Source organism: Acartia tonsa, chromosome 1 (genome assembly GCF_053477335.1).
Source record: "Acartia tonsa isolate MP-2025a chromosome 1, ASM5347733v1, whole genome shotgun sequence".
In the NCBI taxonomy this organism is placed as follows: Eukaryota; Metazoa; Arthropoda; class Copepoda; order Calanoida; family Acartiidae; genus Acartia; species Acartia tonsa.
The window spans coordinates 49,739,021-49,752,987 of NC_137260.1; the positions used below are offsets into that span (position 1 = coordinate 49,739,021).

The following is a 13,967-nucleotide window of genomic DNA, read 5'->3' on the forward strand; positions in this document are numbered from 1 at the left end:
ATGAGGTATAAATGCTTTCCTGAAGCCATTTTTCTAATTTAAAACAAATAAAATCAGTTTGTGTCCCTTAATTTGCACTAACTTTATATTTGTGTCATTTTGCATCCATTATACAATAAAGCATCAATCAAAAAAGACATTTTAATAACCATTTCACTTTTTCGATGTTAGATATGTTACTCTTTTTTTTGCCTGAGCTTTAAAATAAATGTAATAGAATTATGTTTAAGAATTATACTGAATTCTGCAATAGTTACTTTAAATCTTCCATTACTTATATGTATTAAACTATTATTAAAGCACCTATTAGTTTATAATCTGGTTCACAAAAATATATATTTATCACAAACATTGTTAAGTAATATAATCTATACACCTTGTGATTATTTTATAAAATTGCATTTTATATCTCTAAAAACTGCCATCAAAATTTTATATAGAAATATTTGGCCCTTTTTTTTATTAATGAATACCTAGCTATTTATCGCATTGTATTATAAACAACTTTCCGCGGATATAAAAACTATTAAAACTAGTTTTGTTGGCCCCGAGATGGCGTAGGCACAAGATAATGAAACTGGTTTTAATATTATGATTGTACACTTTATATTCGTAGAAAGTCGGATGTAATACGATACATGATTTTTCAGTATGGCTGAGAACCGGTTCTAATCCAGCGAATATCAATTAGTTTCGAAGTTATTCTGGAATTTTTTTTTCATAATTTCTTGCAGTAAAAGTCCATTGTAAAACATCTTAATCTAGCATGAAAATTCACCAGAAATGATTGAAAAATACACACTTTTAATATTTTCCAAATTGTTAAGTAAAACTTGTTACTAATTCTTGCTACACCACCATTATTGTTATTCTTCCTTGTTATAAAACTACTGGCATACGTTCCACGCATGATGATTTATGTAAATTAGTATATTTTCTGTCAGAGTGAAAATGTCAGTCCTGCTGGTCAACATGATGAGCTTGTCATGGTAAGTACCCTTAAAAAATATTTATAATCAATTAAAATATCTTCAAATAAGCAAATAAATAAAAAGAGGGGGGGGGGGTGTTAAATGCAGTCTTAATTAATTAATATTTTAGAAATAATGCTCTTTGATTAAACCGGTTTTTAAGCCACAATTTGATGAAAACCTTCAATTTTTTTTTAAACTACACAAACCATTGATGAAAATAAGATATTAATGATTATTTCTGACAGGTATACCTAAATTGGTTAAATTAGCCAATATATTTTTATTCAGAAAAAAACACTGTATGATTTTAATAGGTCTTAAAAAGGTCTTACTGTTATAACTAATAAATATTTTTATAGAAATTTTTGCTGACTAAAGAGGCCTCCAGTGGGCTGTGTGGAGGACAGGATGGCCAGGCTTGTCCTCGTCATGCCCAACAAAACCACCAAGGAGGCCAACAAGGCATAGATGACTTTTTTAAAAGTTTAATTTGCAATGTTTGATTTTCATTTTTTTCGCATAATTCCGTCAAGTTAGGTGCAAGCGTCCAGTCAAACTGTGAGGGGAAGGTGCTAAAAATCCTCCTTTTTGCCAGACCCATCCCAAGATATCAACAGAATCTAAGAACACTTTAGTTTTGTCGGCAGAAACTTTCAAATTAGCTGCGTGTAATTTAGAAATAACCTGTTCATAGTTGTGTGCAGTCTCCATGGGCGTTGATCCACCAATGTAGAGATCGTCAGCTATCCGTGTGCAGAAACCAGCTGCCATTTCCACAGGTAGAACTTTGGCCAATAATTCGTCCATTTCCTCAGATTGGCCTAGTAATCCTTGTCCGCTTCTCCTCATGAACCTTAAACCTCCAAAAGGTGTAGAAATACCCAACCATTTTCCATCTTTAAGACTCATATGATTTTGAAAAAACCCTTGATAAAGATCGAGAACTATGACGTGTTTCCACCTTCCCAAATGCATAAAAATGTCCCTTGGTTTCATTACTGGGGTTGGAATGTTAATAAGATGATCATTTATTTTTCCAAAGTTGACGACCAGTCTTACATCTTTAGTGGTAAGTTCGTTTTTTGGTTTGTTTTTGGCCCTTTGTTTTCTTACTAAAAATGCCGGACTTACATGTTGTACCTGTATTCCAAATTCCTGCGGGACTCCAAGGACACCTGCTGAAGTAAACTCATCACATACCTGCTGAAGTAGGACTTTAGTATCATGATCATAGTTAATATTACTGATTTTGTTGGCTTGAGGCCTAGTATCATTTGCCCAATTTAAAGAACATACATGTTTTCCAAAATTCATGTTGTAACCATTGTTCAAGTCCTCATTAAATACCTCTTTGTATTTTTCATTTGTATGAAGAATAAAATCTATGGCATTTTTTTCTATGTTTGATGAGTTTATTTGGACATTTTTGTATTTGTCTTCATTAGGGAGAGGAAGGGGGGGATACGCGGCAAAACATTTGGGTTCATTGGCATTGAAATCATTTACTGATCTTGCTTGAATTTTGTCCTTCCCATTTTTTAAAGATAGTATGTCGTTTGTGATATTTTGCACACTAATAAAACCATTACTAACCTTACAAATTTGTGGAGGAGGCCAAATTTCATCTTTGTTCTGGAAGCAGGGCTGTACAGCAAGGACCTCGTTCTCTGGGTGTGGAACTGGATATTGTACTGAGTTACCAGGTAGTACAATATTAATATGATTGTTTTTTAGAATCATATTTGGAGCAGCAGTGGGTAAGATTAGTAATTTGTTAGTTTCGGGAACAGTATATTTTTTATGTACTGTTATGGTTTTATTGTTGATATCCTGCAAAATATTATTATCTTTAAAAAAATTGTTGCCACCAATGAAATCAGTATGAAGATCTTTTACGACAATTGCTTTAAATTTACATTCCAGTCATTCCTATAAAATGTTTCTTCTATTTCTCCTAGGGCTGACATTTTTGTGACACCATCTGCAAGATTACTTTGTTGAACATTTGGTTTCATAATAAAATTGTGTCGTTTGACAGCATCATATTTAACATATGAACATGTAGCTCCAGTGTCTAGGTCGACGTGGATGTTGTTGCCGTTGGAGTCCTGAAGGGTGAGAACTTGGGCTGGAACTGGTTTTATGTAGCTACAGGTTGTATCTTTACTGAAATTAACAGATTCTTCGTTAGTGTGTGGCATTTTTTTATTACAAATATTATTTGAAATAATATCCACCTGTTCGTGTTCTATTTGTTGGTTGGGAAGGGGATCATATCCATATTCTGTTTCAATATCTGGTTCTTCTAATTGTAGATGGTTGAACTTAGCAGAGGCTCTTTCAATTAGTTGATTTTTATCTTTTTCAGATATTGTTGGACAGTTGTTGTCTCCCAGGTAGTGATTTGTGTAGATGGTTTTAGGCTGGTTTGAAAGTTGGCAGAGGCGACAGAAAGGGGGAAGATTTGGTTGATAATTGGATGTTGAGGGTTTTGTTTGTTGAAATCTTCTTTGATTATTTCTAAATGGTGTTCGTTGATATCTGAATCTTTGTTGAGGCCTTCTAGTATTCATGTAGTTGCATTGAGGATCGGTTTCTTCACCTACTTCAGCATTGGTAGTTTCAATGAAGTTGGCTTGTGTTTCTGTACTTTGAATTTCTTCTATGTACATTTTTGCTTTGTTTAGGATTTCGGTTTTATAATCCATAAGCCTTTTTTGGTTACCAATTTTATCTGAGTAGTGTTCCTTAATAAACGCTGGTAGGCAGGGGTGTAAGAGGAACAGAACGTTGAGTAGAATAAGGTCTTCATGTGATGGTGATAACTTTTCATCTTGAGCCAATGTTGAATCTTGCCAGAGGATTTTATCACCTTTTTTTCCGAGATTTCCCATTATTAGGCTTCGATAATTGTTGTAGAATCCAATTGGTGTAGTTTGCTCCGTAATATCGAATTTCATATCTATGATATTCATGAAGTGGATGCCTTTTTGTTGGATGTTGAGATCTTGTCGTAGACGAGTGTAAATCCAATCAAGTGAAGTGCTGTGCCTGATAATAGGATGATAGTAGTCTTCATGTATCAGTTTAGCAATAATTGTTAGGAACTGCCGAAGCTCGCGGCGAACTGTGGTGATATCAACTTCAGCTGCAACATCTTCAGGTTTTAGCTGTTTAATTCTGTCTGCATAAGTTTCTGCTGGTTCCCATTTGTCGTATTTGCCTTTTGGAAGGAACTTGATAAATCTGTCATCAATGTCCAAGTATATTTCCAGCTCCTCCTTCCATATCTCGAAAGCAACTTCTGATACTCCTTCATTTGGTAGCTGCCGTGGCGGGTAGATTTTTATTGTAGACATTTTGATGCTATCACTTTTTTTGCTTTTGAGGATGTGTAACGTTCACTGTAATGTTTTTTTTTTTTATATTTTTTTTTTGAAAAAAAATGCTTGCATGAAAAAACTTTTGTTGAAATTCGGATAATAAAACTTTAATTTAATAAAACTTTAATTTAATAAAACTTTAATTTAATAAAACTTTGATTTGATAAAATTTAAAAATGATAAAACTTTAAAATTGCACAAGTGCAAAAGAGAGGACTAACGTCCAAAGTTCAATAAGAGGATAAAATCCAGGAATAAAATGTTTAAGAGGAGAAATCACTTGTCACTTATGATCATCTCCAGTATCGTCTTTGGGCTAGGGCTCGACCTCGCTGCCACCACGTAAAGTAAAGCAAGGCCTCACCTCGTGGTATTAGAAGCTTGATTCTGAAACAAACATCATCCATTAGACAGTGGTTACACATCATCATTAGCAGCAAAAGTTAATAACATCACATCCTTCAATCTTCTTATTATAATCATTAATCTTCTCATTATGTTGGAGGTCGTCTTCGTTAATACAATAATCTTCTCTTTAGTTGTCAAATATCTTGAAATGGTTTCTATCAGTCTTCTTCTCTCTCATCTAAAATTAGGGAGAAGTTAGATTGGCGTCCCCCTTCTTGAAGTGAAACTCCGGGATTATATAGAGGCATGTCTTTGAAGAATATCAAGAACAGGATCAGGTTCTTCAAATATGTCATCAGGATTGGCAAAGAAGGTAGGAACAGCATGAATGTCAGCTTCATGATCCCAGGCATAATCGAAAGTAATTGCCGCTTCATGTTCAATTTCACATCTGGCAGGTGCCAATTTTTTTTGTTTTCTTGAAATTGTTGAATTTTGCTTTGAAGTTTTAGAGGATTGTTTTGGTTCAGTATTGATATTTGAAGACTTTAAAGGTTCCGGACTTTGTTCTGGTGTAGGAACAGCTGACGAAGGAGCAGAAGAGTCTGTAAGACATCCATCCAATTGAGGGATAGATTTATTGTAAAGAGCAGATATTTTCTTTTTTGCATTTTCTTTAATTTGAGCTCTTTTGTCGTTAGGAGTAGTAGGAGGTGTTTGAAAAGAAGGTGATGTGATGTTTTCTTGTTGATTAAGTTGAACTAGTTGAATAGAAGGTGATGTGATGTTTTCTTGTTGATTAACTTGAACAAGTTGATGGGCTGCTTGTTGTCGTTGAATACTTATCCAGTTGTCTAGTTGTTGGTATAATTGTGGCCTATTTAAGGATGATGTGTCTTGAGTATTTGGTACCATATTATTTACTGAGGGTTTTGAAGTTTGTGAAGATAATGATATTGGAGGTAACTGATAATTTTCTTCATCAGATGAATCTGTATGATTTTGATATGGTGACCATTTTGTTGTGGATGATGATTTTTTTAGCTTCGTGGGCACATTTGTTTGTCTTGTAATTTTTACTCTGTGGCTTGCTGTAGTGTAGACTTTCTGTCTGATGTTTGATCCAGTGGAATGTGAGTGGATAATTTTTTGCATTTTAACAGTATTATCTTCAGATGATGTTACAAAAAACATGTCTCTAGCCTTATGTTTATCATGTTTTTGTGTTATAGGTATTACAATATCTCCAGGGATTGGTTGTGGTTTAGTTTCTGTAGGTGTTTTAATTTTGCTATTATGACGTTGATTATGAAGATTTCTGTTGTCTATTTGATCCTTTTTTAGTTTGTCATAATCAAGGTCAAGTTTTTCTCCAGTTGTTCCATCCCTGTTGAAAAAAATATCAAAAGCTGAAATCTTTCCATTTCTTCTTAATTTTTTATTAAGGTTCTGAACAGCTATTTGAATTGTAGTATTGGTTACCTGTCGGCCATCTGGTTCAAGTCTAACTAGTTCTTGTTCTAGTTCATAGCAGGCTCCGTCAACAACAGAGTTTTTATTAATATTAAAACAATCTGTTGGAACAATTGTAATACCAATTTTTACTAGATCTGGATCTTTATCATCTAGTAAAGGTTTAAAACCTGGACAGTTGTCTACTTTAACTGTGATTGTACCTGACAATTTTATAGGTGTTAGCAGATCCACGATTCCATCTTTCAGATCTAATAATTTTGGCAACCGTGAAGGAAGAAAAATTGTCCCTTATTGTCAAAATGTTTTGTGTCCTTCTTTTAATGACATCTGCATGAAAAAAAATACCAGGGGTAGTTGCATCATTTATTGTGTAATGAGGAACTAAGTTTGGTATTTTCATTTGCGTTACACAGAAATGGCATTCCAGGTATAATTTTTCCAATTCTGGATTTAGACCAACTGAATAGAAAGATTTGTCAAATTGATTTTTCAGTTGACTTTTTGATGGGTGATTGTGTACGTTATGCATCTGCCAAAGGACTGCTGGAAGATGTGATGATGGAATTACTATCAATTCTTGATTTTTATTTGAAAATGGTGTTTTGTTTTTAACAACTAGTAATCCTGCTTATATCAGCTATAGCCGTTAATCTTCTAATCTCAGAGTACAATTTTCCGCTCATTTTGCTAGGAGTTTTTCCAGAAGTAAGGTTAGAAATTGTTTGTTGACAGGATTTGCTGTTAAGTTGTATTTGTTTCCATGCTGTCCTGCTCTCCAGTATGTGTGGTAGATCTTCGTTTCTAGTAGCATTAATAGCATGGGGATTTAGGATAGAGTCAGAGGCTTCTTGTACAAAATTGCAAATGGCACAATATTGGACTTCACATTTTGCTGTGTGTCTTGATTGGTAGTCACCACAAATGTTGAGTTTATTTTTACCATTAGCCAGCTGGACAATGAAAGGAATCCTATTGACATTTGTGATGAGAGCTTGAATCCGCGGGTTAGAACTGTGATGTCCTTTTTTAATAAGATTGACGGCGTCTGCTACAGCTTTGCTATCTGGCGCAATAATAACTGGTTTTTTGCATTCTTTCAAAATATGATATTCTGATTGAATTGCTACACTGAAAGCAAGAGCTTCCAATTCACAACTATGCCATTTGGAGTGATTATCACTAAGTTTTGTTGAATGAAATGCAACGGGAAGCTTACGATTATCTTTAATCGCATATAGAGTGTGACCCAGGCCAGGATTTATTTTTGCAGCATCTACCACCAGTAATAACTGGTCATTTGGATCTGGCAGGTAGAGTGTTTGGATTGAGTCAATGGCTTCCTTGGCTTTAGTGAATTGCATTTTTAGAGTTTCAGTCCAATTAACAGCATCTTTAGAATCTCTGTCAGCAATAACTTTATCAAAGGGATCTAAAATCAGAGTTAGGTTGGGAGAAACTTGCATTAAAGTTTTATATAATCCGAGCCAGGATCTCATATCTTTAATTGTTGCAATGTCATTGAAAGATGTGTTTTTTAAAGAATTCATTCTGTGAGGGGAAGGTGCTAAAAATCCTCCTTTTTGCCAGACCCATCCCAAGATATCAACAGAATCTAAGAACACTTTAGTTTTGTCGGCAGAAACTTTCAAATTAGCTGCGTGTAATTTAGAAATAACCTGTTCATAGTTGTGTGCAGTCTCCATGGGCGTTGATCCACCAATGTAGAGATCGTCAGCTATCCGTGTGCAGAAACCAGCTGCCATTTCCACAGGTAGAACTTTGGCCAATAATTCGTCCATTTCCTCAGATTGGCCTAGTAATCCTTGTCCGCTTCTCCTCATGAACCTTAAACCTCCAAAAGGTGTAGAAATACCCAACCATTTTCCATCTTTAAGACTCATATGATTTTGAAAAAACCCTTGATAAAGATCGAGAACTATGACGTGTTTCCACCTTCCCAAATGCATAAAAATGTCCCTTGGTTTCATTACTGGGGTTGGAATGTTAATAAGATGATCATTTATTTTTCCAAAGTTGACGACCAGTCTTACATCTTTAGTGGTAAGTTCGTTTTTTGGTTTGTTTTTGGCCCTTTGTTTTCTTACTAAAAATGCAGGACTTACATGTTGTACCTGTATTCCAAATTCCTGCGGGACTCCAAGGACACCTGCTGAAGTAAACTCATCACATACCTGCTGAAGTAGGACTTTAGTATCATGATCATAGTTAATATTACTGATTTTGTTGGCTTGAGGCCTAGTATCATTTGCCCAATTTAAAGAACATACATGTTTTCCAAAATTCATGTTGTAACCATTGTTCAAGTCCTCATTAAATACCTCTTTGTATTTTTCATTTGTATGAAGAATAAAATCTATGGCATTTTTTTCTATGTTTGATGAGTTTATTTGGACATTTTTGTATTTGTCTTCATTAGGGAGAGGAAGGGGGGGATACGCGGCAAAACATTTGGGTTCATTGGCATTGAAATCATTTACTGATCTTGCTTGAATTTTGTCCTTCCCATTTTTTAAAGATAGTATGTCGTTTGTGATATTTTGCACACTAATAAAACCATTACTAACCTTACAAATTTGTGGAGGAGGCCAAATTTCATCTTTGTTCTGGAAGCAGGGCTGTACAGCAAGGACCTCGTTCTCTGGGTGTGGAACTGGATATTGTACTGAGTTACCAGGTAGTACAATATTAATATGATTGTTTTTTAGAATCATATTTGGAGCAGCAGTGGGTAAGATTAGTAATTTGTTAGTTTCGGGAACAGTATATTTTTTATGTACTGTTATGGTTTTATTGTTGATATCCTGCAAAATATTATTATCTTTAAAAAAATTGTTGCCACCAATGAAATCAGTATGAAGATCTTTTACGACAATTGCTTTAAATTTACATTCCAGTCATTCCTATAAAATGTTTCTTCTATTTCTCCTAGGGCTGACATTTTTGTGACACCATCTGCAAGATTACTTTGTTGAACATTTGGTTTCATAATAAAATTGTGTCGTTTGACAGCATCATATTTAACATATGAACATGTAGCTCCAGTGTCTAGGTCGACGTGGATGTTGTTGCCGTTGGAGTCCTGAAGGGTGAGAACTTGGGCTGGAACTGGTTTTATGTAGCTACAGGTTGTATCTTTACTGAAATTAACAGATTCTTCGTTAGTGTGTGGCATTTTTTTATTACAAATATTATTTGAAATAATATCCACCTGTTCGTGTTCTATTTGTTGGTTGGGAAGGGGATCATATCCATATTCTGTTTCAATATCTGGTTCTTCTAATTGTAGATGGTTGAACTTAGCAGAGGCTCTTTCAATTAGTTGATTTTTATCTTTTTCAGATATTGTTGGACAGTTGTTGTCTCCCAGGTAGTGATTTGTGTAGATGGTTTTAGGCTGGTTTGAAAGTTGGCAGAGGCGACAGAAAGGGGGAAGATTTGGTTGATAATTGGATGTTGAGGGTTTTGTTTGTTGAAATCTTCTTTGATTATTTCTAAATGGTGTTCGTTGATATCTGAATCTTTGTTGAGGCCTTCTAGTATTCATGTAGTTGCATTGAGGATCGGTTTCTTCACCTACTTCAGCATTGGTAGTTTCAATGAAGTTGGCTTGTGTTTCTGTACTTTGAATTTCTTCTATGTACATTTTTGCTTTGTTTAGGATTTCGGTTTTATAATCCATAAGCCTTTTTTGGTTACCAATTTTATCTGAGTAGTGTTCCTTAATAAACGCTGGTAGGCAGGGGTGTAAGAGGAACAGAACGTTGAGTAGAATAAGGTCTTCATGTGATGGTGATAACTTTTCATCTTGAGCCAATGTTGAATCTTGCCAGAGGATTTTATCACCTTTTTTTCCGAGATTTCCCATTATTAGGCTTCGATAATTGTTGTAGAATCCAATTGGTGTAGTTTGCTCCGTAATATCGAATTTCATATCTATGATATTCATGAAGTGGATGCCTTTTTGTTGGATGTTGAGATCTTGTCGTAGACGAGTGTAAATCCAATCAAGTGAAGTGCTGTGCCTGATAATAGGATGATAGTAGTCTTCATGTATCAGTTTAGCAATAATTGTTAGGAACTGCCGAAGCTCGCGGCGAACTGTGGTGATATCAACTTCAGCTGCAACATCTTCAGGTTTTAGCTGTTTAATTCTGTCTGCATAAGTTTCTGCTGGTTCCCATTTGTCGTATTTGCCTTTTGGAAGGAACTTGATAAATCTGTCATCAATGTCCAAGTATATTTCCAGCTCCTCCTTCCATATCTCGAAAGCAACTTCTGATACTCCTTCATTTGGTAGCTGCCGTGGCGGGTAGATTTTTATTGTAGACATTTTGATGCTATCACTTTTTTTGCTTTTGAGGATGTGTAACGTTCACTGTAATGTTTTTTTTTTTTATATTTTTTTTTTGAAAAAAAATGCTTGCATGAAAAAACTTTTGTTGAAATTCGGATAATAAAACTTTAATTTAATAAAACTTTAATTTAATAAAACTTTAATTTAATAAAACTTTGATTTGATAAAATTTAAAAATGATAAAACTTTAAAATTGCACAAGTGCAAAAGAGAGGACTAACGTCCAAAGTTCAATAAGAGGATAAAATCCAGGAATAAAATGTTTAAGAGGAGAAATCACTTGTCACTTATGATCATCTCCAGTATCGTCTTTGGGCTAGGGCTCGACCTCGCTGCCACCACGTAAAGTAAAGCAAGGCCTCACCTCGTGGTATTAGAAGCTTGATTCTGAAACAAACATCATCCATTAGACAGTGGTTACACATCATCATTAGCAGCAAAAGTTAATAACATCACATCCTTCAATCTTCTTATTATAATCATTAATCTTCTCATTATGTTGGAGGTCGTCTTCGTTAATACAATAATCTTCTCTTTAGTTGTCAAATATCTTGAAATGGTTTCTATCAGTCTTCTTCTCTCTCATCTAAAATTAGGGAGAAGTTAGATTGGCGTCCCCCTTCTTGAAGTGAAACTCCGGGATTATATAGAGGCATGTCTTTGAAGAATATCAAGAACAGGATCAGGTTCTTCAAATATGTCATCAGGATTGGCAAAGAAGGTAGGAACAGCATGAATGTCAGCTTCATGATCCCAGGCATAATCGAAAGTAATTGCCGCTTCATGTTCAATTTCACATCTGGCAGGTGCCAATTTTTTTTGTTTTCTTGAAATTGTTGAATTTTGCTTTGAAGTTTTAGAGGATTGTTTTGGTTCAGTATTGATATTTGAAGACTTTAAAGGTTCCGGACTTTGTTCTGGTGTAGGAACAGCTGACGAAGGAGCAGAAGAGTCTGTAAGACATCCATCCAATTGAGGGATAGATTTATTGTAAAGAGCAGATATTTTCTTTTTTGCATTTTCTTTAATTTGAGCTCTTTTGTCGTTAGGAGTAGTAGGAGGTGTTTGAAAAGAAGGTGATGTGATGTTTTCTTGTTGATTAAGTTGAACTAGTTGAATAGAAGGTGATGTGATGTTTTCTTGTTGATTAACTTGAACAAGTTGATGGGCTGCTTGTTGTCGTTGAATACTTATCCAGTTGTCTAGTTGTTGGTATAATTGTGGCCTATTTAAGGATGATGTGTCTTGAGTATTTGGTACCATATTATTTACTGAGGGTTTTGAAGTTTGTGAAGATAATGATATTGGAGGTAACTGATAATTTTCTTCATCAGATGAATCTGTATGATTTTGATATGGTGACCATTTTGTTGTGGATGATGATTTTTTTAGCTTCGTGGGCACATTTGTTTGTCTTGTAATTTTTACTCTGTGGCTTGCTGTAGTGTAGACTTTCTGTCTGATGTTTGATCCAGTGGAATGTGAGTGGATAATTTTTTGCATTTTAACAGTATTATCTTCAGATGATGTTACAAAAAACATGTCTCTAGCCTTATGTTTATCATGTTTTTGTGTTATAGGTATTACAATATCTCCAGGGATTGGTTGTGGTTTAGTTTCTGTAGGTGTTTTAATTTTGCTATTATGACGTTGATTATGAAGATTTCTGTTGTCTATTTGATCCTTTTTTAGTTTGTCATAATCAAGGTCAAGTTTTTCTCCAGTTGTTCCATCCCTGTTGAAAAAAATATCAAAAGCTGAAATCTTTCCATTTCTTCTTAATTTTTTATTAAGGTTCTGAACAGCTATTTGAATTGTAGTATTGGTTACCTGTCGGCCATCTGGTTCAAGTCTAACTAGTTCTTGTTCTAGTTCATAGCAGGCTCCGTCAACAACAGAGTTTTTATTAATATTAAAACAATCTGTTGGAACAATTGTAATACCAATTTTTACTAGATCTGGATCTTTATCATCTAGTAAAGGTTTAAAACCTGGACAGTTGTCTACTTTAACTGTGATTGTACCTGACAATTTTATAGGTGTTAGCAGATCCACGATTCCATCTTTCAGATCTAATAATTTTGGCAACCGTGAAGGAAGAAAAATTGTCCCTTATTGTCAAAATGTTTTGTGTCCTTCTTTTAATGACATCTGCATGAAAAAAAATACCAGGGGTAGTTGCATCATTTATTGTGTAATGAGGAACTAAGTTTGGTATTTTCATTTGCGTTACACAGAAATGGCATTCCAGGTATAATTTTTCCAATTCTGGATTTAGACCAACTGAATAGAAAGATTTGTCAAATTGATTTTTCAGTTGACTTTTTGATGGGTGATTGTGTACGTTATGCATCTGCCAAAGGACTGCTGGAAGATGTGATGATGGAATTACTATCAATTCTTGATTTTTATTTGAAAATGGTGTTTTGTTTTTAACAACTAGTAATCCTGCTTATATCAGCTATAGCCGTTAATCTTCTAATCTCAGAGTACAATTTTCCGCTCATTTTGCTAGGAGTTTTTCCAGAAGTAAGGTTAGAAATTGTTTGTTGACAGGATTTGCTGTTAAGTTGTATTTGTTTCCATGCTGTCCTGCTCTCCAGTATGTGTGGTAGATCTTCGTTTCTAGTAGCATTAATAGCATGGGGATTTAGGATAGAGTCAGAGGCTTCTTGTACAAAATTGCAAATGGCACAATATTGGACTTCACATTTTGCTGTGTGTCTTGATTGGTAGTCACCACAAATGTTGAGTTTATTTTTACCATTAGCCAGCTGGACAATGAAAGGAATCCTATTGACATTTGTGATGAGAGCTTGAATCCGCGGGTTAGAACTGTGATGTCCTTTTTTAATAAGATTGACGGCGTCTGCTACAGCTTTGCTATCTGGCGCAATAATAACTGGTTTTTTGCATTCTTTCAAAATATGATATTCTGATTGAATTGCTACACTGAAAGCAAGAGCTTCCAATTCACAACTATGCCATTTGGAGTGATTATCACTAAGTTTTGTTGAATGAAATGCAACGGGAAGCTTACGATTATCTTTAATCGCATATAGAGTGTGACCCAGGCCAGGATTTATTTTTGCAGCATCTACCACCAGTAATAACTGGTCATTTGGATCTGGCAGGTAGAGTGTTTGGATTGAGTCAATGGCTTCCTTGGCTTTAGTGAATTGCATTTTTAGAGTTTCAGTCCAATTAACAGCATCTTTAGAATCTCTGTCAGCAATAACTTTATCAAAGGGATCTAAAATCAGAGTTAGGTTGGGAGAAACTTGCATTAAAGTTTTATATAATCCGAGCCAGGATCTCATATCTTTAATTGTTGCAATGTCATTGAAAGATGTGTTTTTTAAAGAATTCATTCTGTGAGGGGAAGGTGCTAAAAATCCTCCTTTTTGCCAG

At 34.8% G+C, this 13,967-nt stretch overlaps 3 protein-coding genes across 3 annotated transcripts in view; 1 reads left to right on the forward strand and 2 right to left on the reverse strand.

The window, feature by feature from the left end:
- Ipk1 (Inositol phosphate kinase 1) overlaps window positions 1-13,967 on the forward strand; it is a 22,935-nt gene continuing 8,968 nt past the window's right edge. Inside the window, exons 1-3 of the mRNA XM_080171437.1 lie at window positions 1-5; window positions 947-989; window positions 1,334-1,436. Coding sequence (XP_080027563.1) covers window positions 1-5; window positions 947-989; window positions 1,334-1,436 — 151 coding nt within the window. The remainder of the gene's footprint in view (window positions 6-946; window positions 990-1,333; window positions 1,437-13,967) is intronic.
- LOC145322883 (uncharacterized) lies at window positions 2,955-4,704 on the reverse strand. Its single transcript, XM_080165225.1, has 2 exons — window positions 3,212-4,704; window positions 2,955-3,140 (listed from the first exon to the last, which is right to left on the reverse strand). Exons 1-2 carry the CDS (start codon window positions 4,331-4,333, stop codon window positions 3,138-3,140), a joined length of 1,125 nt encoding a protein of 374 aa, XP_080021351.1. The 5' UTR covers window positions 4,334-4,704; the 3' UTR covers window positions 2,955-3,137.
- On the reverse strand, window positions 9,154-10,903 carry LOC145322891 (uncharacterized). The gene is made up of 2 exons (XM_080165236.1): window positions 9,411-10,903; window positions 9,154-9,339 (listed from the first exon to the last, which is right to left on the reverse strand). Exons 1-2 carry the CDS (start codon window positions 10,530-10,532, stop codon window positions 9,337-9,339), a joined length of 1,125 nt encoding a protein of 374 aa, XP_080021362.1. The 5' UTR covers window positions 10,533-10,903; the 3' UTR covers window positions 9,154-9,336.

What these genes read in the sequence shown, in the direction of transcription:
- LOC145322883 (XM_080165225.1), bottom strand. Translation starts at nt 4,333, where the DNA reads ATGTCTACAATAAAAATCTACCCGCCACGGCAGCTACCAAATGAAGGA.
- LOC145322891 (XM_080165236.1), bottom strand. Translation starts at nt 10,532, where the DNA reads ATGTCTACAATAAAAATCTACCCGCCACGGCAGCTACCAAATGAAGGA.